We start from the raw sequence: 16,800 nt of genomic DNA on the forward strand, positions 1-16,800 counted from the left end.
GGCATATACTGTGCAATATTTTCAGTCGTTGCAAGCAGCTACAGCTCAAGCTCAAGCTACAGCTACAGCTCAAACTGTATGACAAAGCTGCAGGGTTTAAAAGTTCACAGTATGCATGTTCTCAAACTGGCGTCCTGACGCTCTGATGCGATCCACCTGATCACACTGCACATCCAAAAACCACGTGTTGGACTGAGACCCGATAGATGGCGCTGGTCGGACTCATCAATCTGGAATAACTCCTTTGTTTGCACATGTGCAGTGCTTGAGGTTCTGGAAAATTGGCTCGTAGACTCAAGCTCTGCTTCAACAGCAGGAATTGTCCACAAACACCTCACACATATTTGATTTTGTCCGACCTTACGACTCCCGATTGGGAGGTGGTCACGTGAGGCTAATAGCCCCATGTTACACAACGTAGGACGCACGATGAGGCTGTAACTCTCCCAAAAAGTTCTTGCACGACTGTAGAATCCACCCGAAAATAATCGTACAGTGTATGCAAAATAATCGTACAGTGTATGCCCGGCTCAGAAGACATGATTTTACTAATGATACTGCCCCTTGTGGCTAAAACAAAGAACTGTAGCACTCATCTGTGTTGTTATTGTAGCTTCTACTCAGCAGCTTGTTCTCACCTTATGTGGAGTTGCCATTCGTGTCTGAGTTGAGCTAAATGTTGGTCACTTCTGAGTATACACAAAATCCATCTTGAATAGGATGCTCCAATGTTTGCTAGGTAGAACCTATTTAACATGAATGTGCTTGACGTCACATCCATCAAACTGTGGGATACAGGCTTGCAGATGCATCAGCGCTCAACTACTGAGTTGTCAGTCTGCTCATCAAACAATGTTTTAGTCATAAAGGGTCAAATAAAAAGGCAGTTTTAATTCTATTTTGTCAGTAAAAATTTACATAATGTCCCTTTAAAATGCTACCTTTTGTTGCAGTTCTGTAACATAAAGCTAAGAAGCTTTTATCTTTCCTCCCCATACCTCCGTGTGGGTACCATCCCCATACTGTCTTCTCCACTATGTGGTTGATTTGAATACCTGTTCCTATGAGTTTTTTGTGAAATAGCTTTTGTTTCGCCTTTATTTCCATTGAGATGGAAAGTTTATATGCAAAGATCAACATAGAAAATTTTTCAGTTAAATTGGTGATATAGGAATTTTATAAAAATCTGTTGAATGTTTTTATCTGCTTCTGCCAGTGAGCCCCAGAGCAGCTGGGGATACTCTGCAGCTTGCCCCAATCAGTGTGCAGGAATGGGTGAATGACTGGATGCAGTGCAAAGTACAGGCTATTTACCATTTTATTATTTAGGGAATCTTTTCTTGATACCGTAATAATATTATGTTACTAAAATATCTATTATAAGGCTTTGTATGCATCTTTACCTGGAGGAAGGAATAATTGTGGATGGCTCTGTTGGTAATTTCTACATTAGAAAATCTAGTTTTAAAACCTTCAACTTATAAACTTGAGAGATTCAATTAATAAGTTAATACTTTTTCTTTTAAAATATAATCATATTAGGAGAAAAAAATGGTATAATATTAACAAAGTTGGTTAATTATTAATGACCAAATGTATATAATAACATCATGAATTGATGAGTTTTGCAAACATTTCAATTTTATTTTCTTAATTTATTTGTATTTAAGGGGGACGCTGGAGATAAAGGGGATTTGGGATCTAGCGGTCCAAGGGTAAGCACTTATCTTTAAGATCTAGTTTGTTGATTTAATAATTTTGCATGCTTTAAATCAAAGTCTGGGTTGGAGATTCAGCTGCTTTTAAACCCCTCTCCACCAGGGGGACAACAATCACCTCTATTGATATGTGGATTTGATGTGTTGCAGGGCCCTCCAGGGCAAAAAGGAGACAGAGGAGCCACTGAAATCATCGACTACAATGGAAACATTGAAGAGGCCCTGCAGGTCAGACAATTTATTGCCTAACTTTATTACACATTACACATTATTGCTGTCATATCTTTGTGAAGAGGACTTTTTGGTTTGATCTGATTCATAAAAGAACATTCAGTCCTCAGTCATGGATCACTTAGACCAAGTTTTTTTTATTTTCTTTGAAACTTAAACTTTCTTTTACTTGGCTTTCCTCATGTATCAGATAAATTAAGAGTTTCATGAGCGCAACAGCAGAAAAGTGCTGAAACAGCAGTTTCATATAAGTGACCTGTGTAATCTTATCTCCACCTGCCTTTCGTTCCCACTCTTTTGGCCAACTGCAGAGGATTACCACTATTACAGTCACGGTAAATAGGCTGTGTGTATTCTGTGTGTTGTGTCATCATCACGTATGATCCATCTTTGTCCCAGCATGGAGCCAACACAGTACCAGCACTGGTTTGACCTGCCCTATGTGTGTTTATGCTCACTCGTCCAGCCACATGCCTGCTGTATTGTGAATGAAACAGCGTCTCGTGTCAATGTTGTTTTTGTCTGTTACAGTCTTTACATATAACAATATGGTAAAATATATAAATAATAAACAATGCAACAATTTTTTTTTCCTACAATTCATTTAAGATTACTCCTGTCACGTTAGTTGTTATAAAAAAAAACATTAAAAATACATTATTAGAGAACTATTTTAGATTTTGATCCAAAATCCTTTTATTTTCTTTGAAATGTCTCTGCAAATTTGGCCTAAAATTACACTAATTATCTCTTTGCATTGGAAATTGTGTCCTTTTTTTTTTTTTTTTTTTTACATTTTTGCCTTAACAAAAACCCTAGATTCACCATGTTAGATTGAATCTCTACATTTTAAGTGAGTGTAAATTTAAAAAGCTTAGTATAAGAATGAACAATTTTAGTAATAGTTCAAAAAATGTGGGGTGTTCACAACACAGCATATTAAAAGAAAATAGTGTAACAACAAGGGACTTGTTTTTAGAAGTTCAGCATGGTCAATTTTTTTTATTTAGTTGATCATCTTTTGCTTTACGTAAAAATCTGTTTACATTTCAAAGGAAATGTCATTTATCTTAAACTTCAAGAAGATTATTAAAAATTTGATTGTCTGTCTGCTAGGATATCTGAAAACCCACCATTGGTGCATTTAAGCATTTAGTTTTATTAGAGCTGTGTTTGAGTAAAATGAACACTTTTAATTTTATTAAGAATTAATAACATTTTGTGTGTGTTGAGGGGGAGTCAAATAGACCTATCACATTTGAATATGTAGGCTACTGGTATTTAAGGACAAATGTTCAAAAGAGGAAAAATATTTTGTTTTTAGACTCCAAACAATAGCAGTTCATTTTCATATTATCAAAATATGCATTGAAATAATGAATTAATAATTTTTGAACAAATTCTGATGTCTATATGTGGTGGAATAACCTTAATCTTTCAGTCTGTGCTTTCATGCATCATTGCACGCTCTTTTACACGTTGTTGTTTCTTTCGGCTTCAGGTGACAGGTTAATCACTGCCCCGCTAAGTAAAGCTATGAGTATTTTTGTTGGGAGTATCTGCCATATTTGTAGATGTGCCCATTTTTGACTCCAATGTTAGTTTTTTCTGTAGAACCTAGAAATTTTTTAAATATAAATCTTAAACAACCTTAACATTTGGGTTGTTAAGGCTCATATGATCTGATAGGATGAAAAATATTTCTAGATAGGGGTCATAACACTTTTAGAAAAACAGAGCGAAAGTCTGGTTTCCTCCGATTTAACCCTGTTTTGTGGTTGCCATGACGCAGACGACTCAGAACTTGCAGAGATATTTGGGCTTCTGCTCATTATATTTGTTATAAGTACATTTTTTTGTATAAAAACATCTAACTATTCAAAAACAGAATGATATTTTACAGTCAAATATAGTTCATATATTGTACTTTTTAAGTACTTCTTAAGTGTTACCTTGAAGTTATCAATCTTTAACTTTTTATGGTAATCATATGAATGCTTTCAATTTCAATTGAATATACTGTGTGTTGTTTAAATGTCATAGTGTGGCTTATCTGTAACATTGTATTGCAGAACTCACATCCTAACACACAAATTTATTTTTTTTTCCTTATAACTCCCTCTGATCTACGCATGTCTTTCACTTCAGTGATTAAGGTGTAAAATTCAACTGTAGTTCTACTTTGTCTAAATCATTTCAGTGTGTCAACTTTTCTACATGTTTTTTTTTCCCATTTAAATATTGTTCTAAGATGTAAAAAATAAAATCACATGAAGGTAATATAGAACGCCTTGTAAATGTTTTCACTCCCCTTTGGTATTTTTATTACCACCCAGCCTGGAATTATAAAGGATTATTTGATTATTTTATTTACAAAACATTGTTAGTACTTTGAAAATCTATCGTTTTGTTTATTTTGATGTAAAGAAAGACAATTTGATTTACAGAAAGGCAAGGCTATTCACCAGCACTTTGTAAAGTCACTTTTTGCAACAACTTCAGCTGCAAGTAGCTTTTTATAAGTCTGTATGATTTTGCCCTCTTACCACTGTTTTTCTGTCCTTCAGAAATTACATGTTGGATGGTTTTCACTTGTAAACAGCAATCCTTAGATTTAATCACAGGTTCTTAAATATATTGTGGTCTTGACCTTGTCTTGGTCATTCCAACATATTTAAACGTTTCCCCTTAAACCAGTCCAATGTTTCTTCTGGGTCTTGTCTAGCAAAATGTAGAGTGCCAAAGATGTAGCTCAACTCTGACCAGTAGCCCAGCCCCTGCTAGGTAACTGGGTTATCTTTGCTCTCTGCTCATCTTCACCTTGTAGTGAAGCTATTAGCAGGTTTGTCTTAGGTGCTTTTCATTCATAGGAGTTGTTTTTTGACTGTTTTATTAACCGTGGAGGTAGTGTTCCTCAGATAGTGTTCACAAAGAAGGAAACGCATGTTTAAGCATTAACAGAATTTATTCCAGTCATGGTTAACAAAAACATTGCTACAAGCACAGATTGCAGAGGAAGATCTCCCCTTCTCTTCGGCCCTTACATCGCAATCATTCAGTGGAGAACCCTCTGAAAAGCAGAGAGCCTCTGCCCACCTTCCCATTTGATCTAAAATCAGCTAGGGAGTGTCTCACCCAAAGTCCCCAGTAAGCATCCAGCCTCCTCTCACAGCCTACAGCGTTACCATATAAGGTGATGCTGGAGCAACTCCGTCCACGTATGTCCGCATAAGAATGTACATCTTGGCTGACCCGCACAAAAGAGTGAACATATATAGGGATAAACAGATATAACAGTTATTTAAAACAGAAAATAAGAAAAAATGAATTTTCAACAGATTAAACGATGCAGTATGGGAAAATAAAAGAATTCGATATTTTGTTGGAACCCCATTCTTACTTGTGCTGCTTAACTTTGTTTCTGACTTGTTTGGAGAGCACCTTGTTCTTCATGCTGTTGGAGCCTCTGGGCCGTTTAAGAAAAGGTGTTTTTATACTAACAGATAATATTACACTTAATGCAAATTACATTAGACTGGAGATGGATAAACATCCCAGTCTTTTGTTGTTTATTTTGTTATTTTTCCATATATATACTTTTTATTTCACTTTATCAACTTAGGTGATTTTATACAGATCTTTCACATCAAATAAGAGTTAGAAACATTTGAATTCCTGGTTGAAATGTAGAAATAAATGCCAAAAAAGCTAAGGGGGAGAAGACATTTGCAAGGCCTTGCATATTCCCATCAGTTGAGCAACCTTGTCATCTGTTTCTACCTTTCTGTCATTGTTTTATGTACAGGGTCCCCCTGGGCCACCTGGACCTATGGGACCACAAGGCTTGAAGGTAACTTTTTTCCCCTTAATGTTTTACATTTTTATTCTTTTGGGACAGGATTCCCTTTTAAACTTGCTTTAGTGCAGGACATATTACGCAAGATCCAGACATTTAATTGAATATATGAGATTTGTATATAGTAAGAATGCTGTCTTTTTTGTGTGGCCTCAGGGAGATCGCGGTTTGCCTGGTCTTCCTGGATTTGATGGGGAAAGAGTAAGAAAAACTTTGTTTGGGTCATATTTTGAACCATATGCTACAAATAGTAATTAATGCCCAATGCATTGCCAGAGAAGGCACCAATGAGGAGTCTAAATTCAAATATATCACATATCTTGTGGTCATGTCTAACTTCTCAGGGGTATAAAGGCTCCAAAGGAGATATGGGAATGCCAGGGGCGTCAGGAGAGAAAGGAAGCACCGGTTTACCTGGCTTACCAGTAAGTATCTCACAGTCCATCACAGTGACAAAGATTTCTCCTAAGGTATCTTGATTCAACATTTTCACACAGTTAATCTCATAATTCTTGTTTTTCACAGGGAGTTAATGGAGCCAAAGGAGATAAAGGAGATCCAGGACTTCCCGGTCCACAAGGTCCATCTGTGAGTAACATATGTTTATAAAAAAGAGCAATGGATTTAATATTTCAGATTCGATTCTTAACCAGCTATGCAGGGAATTAGTGTTCACATGAAGTCAAGTTAAAACATTGCTTTCAGTAAAGATGTGTAATCTATTAAAATGTTTAGATAACTGGACCTCCAGGGCCACCAGGACCCCACGGGCCCCCAGGACCTATGGTGAGTTTTGGGGTATTTTGTACACCGATAGTATTTTCTGTAATGAAATTAAATGAGTTGACATGAAATGAGGAAGGTGAACTTGTTGAATTTTTATTTATTCTTTTTTTTGCCGTGTCTTCTTTTTCAGTATTTGTTTTTCTTTTAACGGTGTGACTGTACTTTATTGTGAAAGAGTTAAAACCCCCTGAGGTATCAGTTTTTGCTCATCAGTTTAAAAGCCGTCTCAGTATGAACTTGCATTTGGGTTAAAATAATATTATTTAGATCAAACTAAATATAACATGCAACAAAGAACCCGATAATACTTGCTGACATCCTTGTGGAAATGCAATAGGAGTTGAACTTGTTCACCTTTTCCTTTCATGTCATCAAGGCTTCCAGGGAAACTAGTTAGATTTGCTTAAATCAATAAATGGCTGTCATTATTCATGTTCTAACAAGGTCCTCTGTGAAATAAAGCTACTGTGTCCTTTTTGAATGTTTTTCAGGGACCCCACGGCTTCCCTGGCCCTAAGGTAAGTGTTTAAAATTAACAAATAAAGTCGTAAGGGCGAATTATACTTCTGCAACCACACGCATCAAATGTCGATTGCAACTGGTCACGAACCAGTTTTGCTGGTATGCTTCCGCAATGTCGGTCTGGAATTTCTAGGGACACACAGCAGTTTGCCGCCAAGGGGGAGCCTAGAACTTGCGAGAACTTCATCAGCGGCGGCAGCGGGAGTGTTTATTTTCCAAAACTACGTGTCTGAGGCATGGTATGAGCGGTTGTACTTCTGAACCTCCTTGATCAACCTTTCGTCGCGGTTATCCATTGCTGTTATTACTCCTCGGTTTTTAAAAATGGCGTGCCCCGGCACCGAATCAAGAAGGACGACCACACAGACAGCCTGAAAGGCATACCAAGGACCAATCACAGCTGCTTCTTGTCTTTGCACTTCCGCTTAAGATCTGCACGGGTTTGCGACTGTCCGAAGCGTAGTCAGGATTTTTTTGAGGTGTACAACGACGGTTGCAGAACCTCTGCGTGGGGGGCATGGTCGCGCACAGAGACAGATTTGTCACTTGCAGAGGCTATGCATCAGAAGTATAATTGGCCTTGAAACAACCAAGTTAAAAATATGAATAGCACTGGTGCACTTTAATTTATGTTTCTTTAAATCAAGAATTTTTACTTGAAATTTGAAAACCAACAAAAAAAAAACAAGCCAGTATTAATAGAAAGAAGAAGTAGTTTTCAGTTTTTTGTTTCATTTACATTTTAACTCCTTAAAAGTAATGCGTAACTACATTGTGAAAGGAAAAATGATACTTATTTATTTTTTGTGTGATGTATTATTCCCCTTGGGTCATATGTTATATAAACAATTTCACTTCATCAACAATCTTTTAGGGCTAGGGAATTAGGAGTTGATGTTCCACCTGTAAATTCTGCAAACCTTAAATGAGACATCTTGTCTTTTTCATAAAATACCCTTTTTGCCACTATTTCATAAAGAAAACTGCATGACTGATGATGGATTTCTTCATCTGCCTTAAATTACCATTGTAATCCTGTCTTAAGAGACAAGGTTTAAATAGTTTTGAAATTGTCATTAGTTTTTTTAATTTCTGGTTTTAAATTCTATTTTACTATCCATTTGTTTTTACTTTTTGATATCTAGTTTAGTTTAAAAGGGAGTGGCGGCTTAGTGGTTAGGGTATTGCCCTCGGACTCCTGCGGTTCCGAGTTCGAGCCCCACAGACTCCCACTCTGGGTCCCAGAGCAGCCCACTGCTCCCCAAGGGGATGGGTTAAATGCAGAGAGTTCATCGACAATATTTTCAATTCTTCTATTCTGGTTTAGTTTTTATTTGTTGAACTAGGTGACTTCTTAAGGCTAATTTACACTGAAATCTATCAATCTATTGAAGTAAAGGGGATTGTATGCAGATTTATGCCTACCTTCAGATTTGTATTTAAAGGAAAAACATCTGTTCACTTAACAGTTATGTACTTTGTGCTGATCCATCAAATTAAAATACATTTATTTCTTCTATTTGACAATGAAAAGATGTTCAAAACACAGTAGTTATTGCAAAGATTGGTAGTCAGCTGTGCATAATCATATTTTTCTTCTATGTTTTGCAGGGCGAACCCGGTTTGCATGGACTGAAGGGCATGAGAGGAGAAACAGGACACAAAGGAGACCGTGGACCACTGGGTCTCCCTGTAAGTTGAGCAATACAGAGCCAGTTGGAAGATTTTGGCTTCTTTGTCAGAATTTAGGTTTAATTTTGTTTTCAAGATTAGGTGCACATAGGAATGTTTGCTTACGTTAGTTTGTGTGTGTCCAAAGTGCCTTTGTCCATGTTCTGTCTTCATTTTCATTTGCCTGGACTGACTACCTTAGCCAAAGCTCCCTTTGATTAAGTTGTTGTGAACCCTGCCATCAACCTGTCCTAATAACAGTGTTCATCTGGTACTAATCCCGCCTTGTTCATGTCACTCATACCTCCATAACCTCACAGGGAGCCTCCGGCTTGGACGGCAAGCCTGGAATTAGGGTGAGTGTCATGTGTTCAAGGGGCTTCACCACCAAGCATCTGTCTCAGCCTTTCTTTCTCTCTCCCTCCATGAAGTTCTTTATCGTTACGATATTATTTGCACATTGTTCCAAAATGCAAATAATTTAAGCTATTTTTTTTATACACTTTTCATGTTATCAATCTTCCAAGTTAAATGAAGGCACAGAAAACTGCTACACAAAACATTTTGAGACTCTTGTTTTGTCCTGTGTCGCATTAACACACACTCATACATTAACTGTGTCAGCAGTGTTGTAAGCGTCCTTTGTGGCCAATGCACGTCTACAAGCTCTGTGTGCTGGTCGTAACTAAGATCCTATATGAATACTGTCAAGTTAAACCTATTTTCACGTATTATTTCTTGCAGAATGTCTCATTTGTAACCTAAAAATGCAAACTTACCCTCAATATACTACTTTCTGCAGGGCACAGACGGGCCCCCGGGTCCAGCTGGTCCGGCCGGACCAAAGGGGGACATTGTAAGGCTAAGACTCCATTCTTTTCTTACATCTGACATTCAATTCATTTTAACAATCGGATTAGGCAGCTGTTTAAATGTAAGGGTAATTAACCTAGACTTCATTATAACAGGGTGAGAAAGGTGCACCAGGTGAGCCAGGACCACGAGGGCCCTATGGACTACCAGTAAGTCTTACAACAGTATGCTATTCTAGATATCTAGGTACAAATGTCAACGTGAGCATAAATAATGAACAGATTGTGCAGTAATTTAAAGTATAAGAAAATAAATCAATACAGACTTTTCAAGGTAATGTAACTATATAAAAAGGGAACTAATTTGATTTTTTCTGTTTTATTTACGAGCATTTGTATTACATTGTAATATTACTAGTATTTTCTGACATTGCAAACTTTGGGAAACATGTTTGTTGTTGTTCGATAAAAAGGATGTCATATAGGACACATAGGATATTAGATTGTACCGTTTAATACTAAGTAATTCAAAAGTTTGACAGGTGTTATTATCGGTTCAGAATAACTCCATGCAGATACTTTTTGCAGTGATTTTACACAATATCGATAGAAAAATGTTGTGTAAATTGTAATTTGTGATAGTCAAGTATTTGGGAATTATTTATTAATTTTTTTTTTTTTTTCTCTCCAGGGAGCAGCTGGAACACCAGGTTTGGATGTAAGTTAATTTGACTTTTTCTTGCATATGAGTTAACTGATGATCAAAAATATGTTTACGGAAAGGAATAAAAAAAAAAAAAAAGTCAAACCAAAATCTTCTTAATGCCTCTGTTTATGCATTAATCCATTCTAGTGCTGAAGCACATCTAGCTTCTACAGGAGTTTATAAAAGTAGGGTTTTAAACTACTTTGCATATTGACCTAAAAGCAGTGGTTATTTATGATCTGCTTATTGATTGTTGCCATAAATCTCTACTTTAGAAATTGCTGTTCTTTTAGTACTTGATTTTAGCAAGTTTGATTTAGCAGTTTTACTACCTAAAGCTCATATTTGCCATTTTATCCCAATATTTTACTCGTAAGTCATTTTGAGTTTATAGGAGGGATCTTAAACTTGTGTTTTTAAGAACTATCCAGGGGTTTATATCCTGAGCTGTGAAACTCAACTGCTGCTCCATCATCCTTTTCTTTATATGGGAGGAGGGAGCTATGAATTTGATTCAAATTAGCCAACATTTTATTGTTGGAAAAATTATTGCTGGAGAAATGTGATTTCCACTTTTCAATCAAAGTCCTCTAGGATATCACCTCAACATTTAAAAAGTTGTTGGTTGGAGATCCATGAGGAAAAAACATTACACAGTAGAGCTGTTTTTTTAAGATGCTGATATCGTTCACTAGAATGGGTCTCCTGGTATAACTTAAACCCAATGGTGTACTAAAAATATTTTTTTCTTTTAGACAGCTCTTTGCCTCCTCTTAATTTTCATTTTTGGATATAAATAAATGCACAATAGTAATTCATTACCTTTTATATCTTGTTTGATCCGGACCTGGTTAGCTTTGTGTGGATGAAAAAAAAACCCTAATCTGGCAGTTAAGACAGAGTGCTTAAGTAAAGTTGTACCTTTACAGGGGTTACCTGGATTAAAAGGAGATAAAGGCGACGATGGGGAGAGAGGAGAAAAGGTAGATGTAGATATTGTGTAATGGCTTATTTATACTCCTAACGGGATAGGACTGATGTCAATGGACAGTGACAGTCTTTACTGTATGTTGCAGAAAGTAGGTTTACAGTACAACACTGCTAAAACTATTAGCAGTTTTCTTAATTCATCTTCTCGTTTGAGGTAAACTGTTTCTGTATACAGTTAATGAAAAAAAAAAGAATTTTCAATATTTACCTGTATAATCGTAATAAATTTAATTTTTTTGCTGTTTTTTTTTTACAGAAACATTAAGCTGCCCAAAATCCTCTCAAACCTGTTTTTTTACCCCTTTCAATAATTTTACCATCTCATTGTTTCAAATTTGACTTCATTTTCAGTCATCAAAAAGAGAGATCATATATAAATCCAAACATGTCCATTGACAGCAGGCTCTTCAGTCCCATGAATGTCTTGTTTTCCATGCATGACCATTTCACTTCCCTCATTTTTGAAGCCTGTTTGCGATGCTTTCTTTCCTTGTTTTTTGCATTTTTTTCTCTGTAATTTAGATATGGTATATTTTTTTGGATGCTGTATGCCTTTAAGACGCTGTATCATGTTTCCCTGTCATATGAATTTTGCTTCCTGTTTTCTAACATAGAATATCTCTTTCAGGTTCTCAACATCAGTAATAAAAATTTGACATACACTCATCATAGACATTTGTGACGTAAGAATGACTCGATTTGTCAGATTAGAGTAATCGTTTGAGTTCTAAATTGGTGCTTTCATAGAGAAGCTGTGATGATGTTCACTTTAAAGATGCACTAAGGATGCATCGGTTGTTAGAGTTTTATTCCAGGCATCCCCAAAGTCGGTCCTCGAGGGCCGCTGTCCTGCAGGTTTTAGTAGTTTCCCTGCTCCAGCACAGGGGATTTACATTGATAGTTGATTAACAGGCTTTTGCGGAACTGCAATCATCAGAATCAGCTGTGCTAAAGTAGAGAAACCTCTAAAACCTGCAGGACAGCGGCCCTCGAGGACAGACTTTGGGGATGCCTGGTTTTACTCAGTCAGTAATGTCTGGTGTAGTAAATGATTATCTAGAGAGGGCAACAAGGTACATTTCTTCAAAGGTCTGTGTAAAATTGGACAGAAAATGTGCATCATTGTATTTAATCTTTTGTCTCTTTTATAAAAACATGATAAAGAGGCCTTTAAAATCATTTCAGGCACCCCATACTGCCACAGACCCTATTCTACAGAATGCTATGAGGTGGCAATCCCTCTCAAGACTCAATACAGCACATATGAATTAAACAATCAAGCTCAAATAATCCGTTTAGAAAGTGCAAGGGAGAAGATCTGGTCCAATGCTCTGCAACCATGTTGTAACTTCCAGTGCCTCTCCTTAATTAATCCGATGTTTATCAGTCGGTTTTTAACATTCTAACAGTCAAGTTGTTAAAGGAAAAATCTGGAAGCTTGTCTGTTGAAGAAAAGGTGTTAAAAAGGTTGCATGGATCGTATCCAATACCGATTTTCTCTGTGTCTCCTTTATTCTCACAGGGATTTAAATTAGCATGATCCATTCTGGTCAGAAGGAAAGCGCCACAGAGCTAAGCTAAGCGTTTGGTACTCAATATGGCGGCCATAAGTAGAATCGTCATGACGTCACGCTTCTGAAACACATCCATACGATATTATTTAGGATGTCAGTAAAGAGTGTGTGTCAATTTTAGAATGATGATTTGAAGCACTTTAAAGATTAGAAATTTTACGTATGTTAATATGCTTATCTGAAATGTTTGCATGGATGCTGACTCCTATTGTTTATGTAGAAATGTGTGCGATTTAATTCTTAAGTGTTAGAGTTTGGACTTTTCCTGTGTGTTTGTTTATTTTCTGGTGGTTTTCTCCCTGCTAGTCTTTCTCATCCTTTGTGCCCTTGACACCACTTTTGAAAAAGTTTCCCATTCTACCTCGTTCCCTGCTTTTTGTATCCCGTCCTTGAAAAAAAAGATCTGATTCTGCCTTGTATCCCCTCCTACCTAACTTATCTGACCTTCTGCATTTACTCTTCCTTGGGTCATAGACTTCCCTCTTTAATCTCTCCTCGCTGCAGTCATAATTGTTGAAAAAAATGAATTTAACCTGACCGAACCCTTGTATCCGCAGGGGGAGAAGGGAAAGAAGGGCAAAAAAGGGCCTAAGGGCGAGAAAGGAGAACAGGGTGCCCCAGGATTAGATGCACCCTGCCCATTGGTATGTCTCAACTGTGAGCTGGAGTTTTTCTACCAGCTCTGTGGAGCGGTTGCTCTAAACAAGGATGGAGCTCTCTTTGAGTCCACTGACTCCCAACCTCTCTCTTTTATTATCAGGAAATCGTCAAAAGCGCTTGAAATATTGTAGTATTAAGTATTAAACTTGCTGTTAAATCACAAATCTATGCCGCAGGGCCTGAATGTGGAGTAAGAAAAGCTCACAGGGCAGCTCCTCCTTCACACTCCCTACGAGTCTGTTAAGACCGACCAAAGCAGGGGGTAAAGGGTCGTCCACCTCTCTCCCAGTAACACTCCTAGGTCATCTTTGCAAACAGGGTTTCCGGGGATTTAAGGGTGAAAAGGGGGAACCAGGGCAGCCAGGTCTGGATGGGCTGGATGCCCCGTGCCAATTGGTACAGTATTTCTCTTTTTCCTAAACCTCCTACCTGTGCATGCGACTCACCTTAAGCCCATCAACAATACCTAAACACACTTATGCATGAAGTGAGAACTTGAAAAGCATGATCACTTTATCTAATCACAGATTCATTTTCCATTGATAGACAAACACAAATACTAATATCTTAACTGCAAGCAGCCTCTTTTTAGATAAAATGTGAAATATATAGAATTAACCAGTAATCCTCTATTCATTAGGTATATCCCTTTAACTGATTCCTTTCTCCCCTTTTATTACAACTAGAACATAAGGCTAAAAATCAATTTTTCAGCCTATTGAGCCCTCCTTTAACTGGTTACCTTTTAACCTGATGCTAACAAACCTCTTAATACTGTTAGTTAGCCATGCTGCAAGCGCATGGGTCCCTTCCTCAATCCGTTAACGCTCTTATCCCCTCCTCTTCTTGTACCAATTGGGCCAGACCATTTCATTAAAATAAAATAAAACAAAGTTGGTCACCACTGCATCCTGTTTGTTTCACTGATATACATGTAGCAGAAGGAATCCTTTGAATGACTATGACTATGGTATTGGCAAATTCACATGCATTGCCTCAATTTTTTTGTCCTTTTATATTTTGTCAACAACAAAACCTCAGTGTATTTTATTACGGTTTTATGAAATTTACCAATACACCGTTATGAGGTAGAAAGTTATTCATACATTACTTTCCAGACTCCATCATCATCTGTGAGACATGATTATCGGAGAAAAAAAAGCCTTTAGCAGGCCTTCTTAATATCTGTAAAAGTCTAAAAGAGAATTGAAACTGGAGTGTAAGATCAACTGACCCAAATGCCCCTTTCTTGATCTGCAAATATAGAAGAGAATAAAACACACAAAAGAATTATAGTTGTATTTCTAAAATTAGATTTAATTTCCTCAAAATATGTGTTTCTTACTTTTCCAATTTTATTGATAACAAAAAAGAAGTGACAAACTGTATCTTTATCTTATAAAAACACAATAAAATACACTGAGATCTACACTTCTAATGAGACAAAATACAAAAAAGGAGAATACTTTTGCGAGGCAATCTACATTCTATGTGCACATACAGTTTTAATGGGCTACAGGGTAGAAAGCATTCAGAGGTCTCTGAATACATCTTCATTAAATTAAAATTCTATCATTTTTATTTAAAAAAAATCTACATTTTTGTGTGTCTCTAGATTAGATTTTCAGCTTACTGCTGTTTTTAAACTATTCCAACTATGAAAAATATCCAACAGCAAAATCACATTGATGAGCATGAGCAACATATTTCTATGTATTTTATGCATGTATGAGGTTTTTTTTTTCTATTGCTAGAGTAAATTTTATTATATTTTCAGACTAACAGTCAGAATTCAGGTGAAAGTTTAATGTGAACAGATAATTAAAAAAAAATATGATTTAATGTACAAATGGCCCTTTATATCCATATGCTAGTAACAAGTTTATACTTCTCTGAGTGGAATTTCATGTAACAATGAGTAAGTGTTTTTCATAGGGACATTTTTGAGAATGCATGTCTTAAAGCTTGTACTTGACTATGCAGGATGCTGGTTACACTATATTGCCAAAAGCATTTGCTCACCTGTCTTGATTCACGTTTGGCTTAAATAACATCCTATTACTAAGCCATAGGGGTTCACTATGATGCTACCAATCCTTTTATAGCTAGAACAGCTTCAGATATTCTGAGAAGGCCGTCCATAAGGTTTAGGGGTGTGTTTATAGGAATTGTTGACCATTCTTCCAGAAGCTCATTTGTTAGGTCACACACTGATGTTGGACAAGAAGGCCTGGCTCTCAGTCTCTGCTTTAATTCATCCCATATGTTTTTTTATTGGGTTGAGGTCAGGACTCTACCATCCATGACTTTATGGACATTGCTTTGTGCTCTGGTCCACAGTCATGGTGGAAGAGGAGGGGGCCATGTCCAAACTGTTCCCTCAAAGTTAGGCGCTTCATTTACTGAAGTTAAGCTGAAGAAAGTTCATTTCACTGGAGCTAAGGGACCAAACCCGGCTCATGAAAGACAACTTTGGAATCAGGATTCGACCATAAGTCCACAAACACAATGAATACTCCAAAAAGCAGCTTTACTTCATACAGACTCTCATAAACTACTACTCAGGTGCATGTTTAACATGCACGTTAAATGATGTTGCTTTGCTAGAGTGCAGTCTCAAGAGGCAGGATTTCCTGAAAAGAAGCCAATCACAGGTAGGTTGCCTTGCCTGGTGGGTAACACCTTCAAAGTGATAAAAGTTGACATGAGCGCACACAAACAAGCCCACACTCGAGGAGGAGGGAGGATACGCCTGTGAAAATCAAACCTCACGCTCGCAGAAAAGGAACAAGCACTTGTGTGATATAACGGGGCCCTGTAGGACTCTTTTTGTGTATGTGACATGTTAGACATGTGCATGAGGAGTGGTTTATGAGGATCTGTATGAAGTAAAGCTGCTTGTAGGAGTATTTATTGCGTTTGTGGACCTATGGCAGAATCCTGACACCATACACAACCCCACACCAATGCATTCAGAAAAGTATAGCTCTCCTGGCAACTGCCAAAACCTGGCTCATCCATCAGATTTTCAAATGGATAAGCACAATCCGTCAGTTCAGAGAGTCCAGCAGCAGGATGCTCTACAGTATACCACTGCATCTGACTCATTGCACTTGGTGACTCATGGCTGGGATGCAGATGCTCAAACATGGAAACCATTTCCACGTTCTTAAGCTAATCCGAGGGCCTCATGAAGTTTGCAGGTGTGCAGTGATTGGCTCTGCAGAAAGTTGGTGACCTCTTCATACTTGGAGCTTCAGCTTCCACTGACTCC

At 37.3% G+C, this 16,800-nt stretch overlaps 1 protein-coding gene across 10 annotated transcripts in view; it reads left to right on the forward strand.

The window, feature by feature from the left end:
• Positions 1 to 16,800, forward strand: part of col25a1 (collagen, type XXV, alpha 1) — a 226,343-nt gene that overhangs the window by 204,965 nt on the left and 4,578 nt on the right. For 6 of the 10 annotated variants that reach the window (XM_015377305.1, XM_015377306.1, XM_015377303.1 and 3 more), the window contains 16 exons: positions 1,671 to 1,715; positions 1,869 to 1,946; positions 2,261 to 2,284; positions 5,755 to 5,799; positions 5,962 to 6,006; positions 6,150 to 6,230; positions 6,331 to 6,393; positions 6,541 to 6,591; positions 7,083 to 7,109; positions 8,725 to 8,805; positions 9,105 to 9,140; positions 9,587 to 9,640; positions 9,753 to 9,806; positions 10,288 to 10,314; positions 11,232 to 11,285; positions 13,424 to 13,510. In XM_015377305.1, the coding sequence (XP_015232791.1) occupies positions 1,671 to 1,715; positions 1,869 to 1,946; positions 2,261 to 2,284; positions 5,755 to 5,799; positions 5,962 to 6,006; positions 6,150 to 6,230; positions 6,331 to 6,393; positions 6,541 to 6,591; positions 7,083 to 7,109; positions 8,725 to 8,805; positions 9,105 to 9,140; positions 9,587 to 9,640; positions 9,753 to 9,806; positions 10,288 to 10,314; positions 11,232 to 11,285; positions 13,424 to 13,510 (852 nt within the window). Of the gene's footprint in view, positions 1 to 1,670; positions 1,716 to 1,868; positions 1,947 to 2,260; positions 2,285 to 5,754; positions 5,800 to 5,961; positions 6,007 to 6,149; positions 6,231 to 6,330; positions 6,394 to 6,540; positions 6,592 to 7,082; positions 7,110 to 8,724; positions 8,806 to 9,104; positions 9,141 to 9,586; positions 9,641 to 9,752; positions 9,807 to 10,287; positions 10,315 to 11,231; positions 11,286 to 13,423; positions 13,511 to 13,844; positions 13,923 to 16,800 lie in introns of all 10 variants that reach the window. The other 4 variants (XM_015377310.1, XM_015377304.1, XM_015377311.1 and 1 more) reach the window with 3 other exon arrangements.

Source organism: Cyprinodon variegatus, unplaced genomic scaffold (assembly GCF_000732505.1).
Source record: "Cyprinodon variegatus isolate N-32 unplaced genomic scaffold, C_variegatus-1.0 Scaffold151, whole genome shotgun sequence".
In the NCBI taxonomy this organism is placed as follows: Eukaryota; Metazoa; Chordata; class Actinopteri; order Cyprinodontiformes; family Cyprinodontidae; genus Cyprinodon; species Cyprinodon variegatus.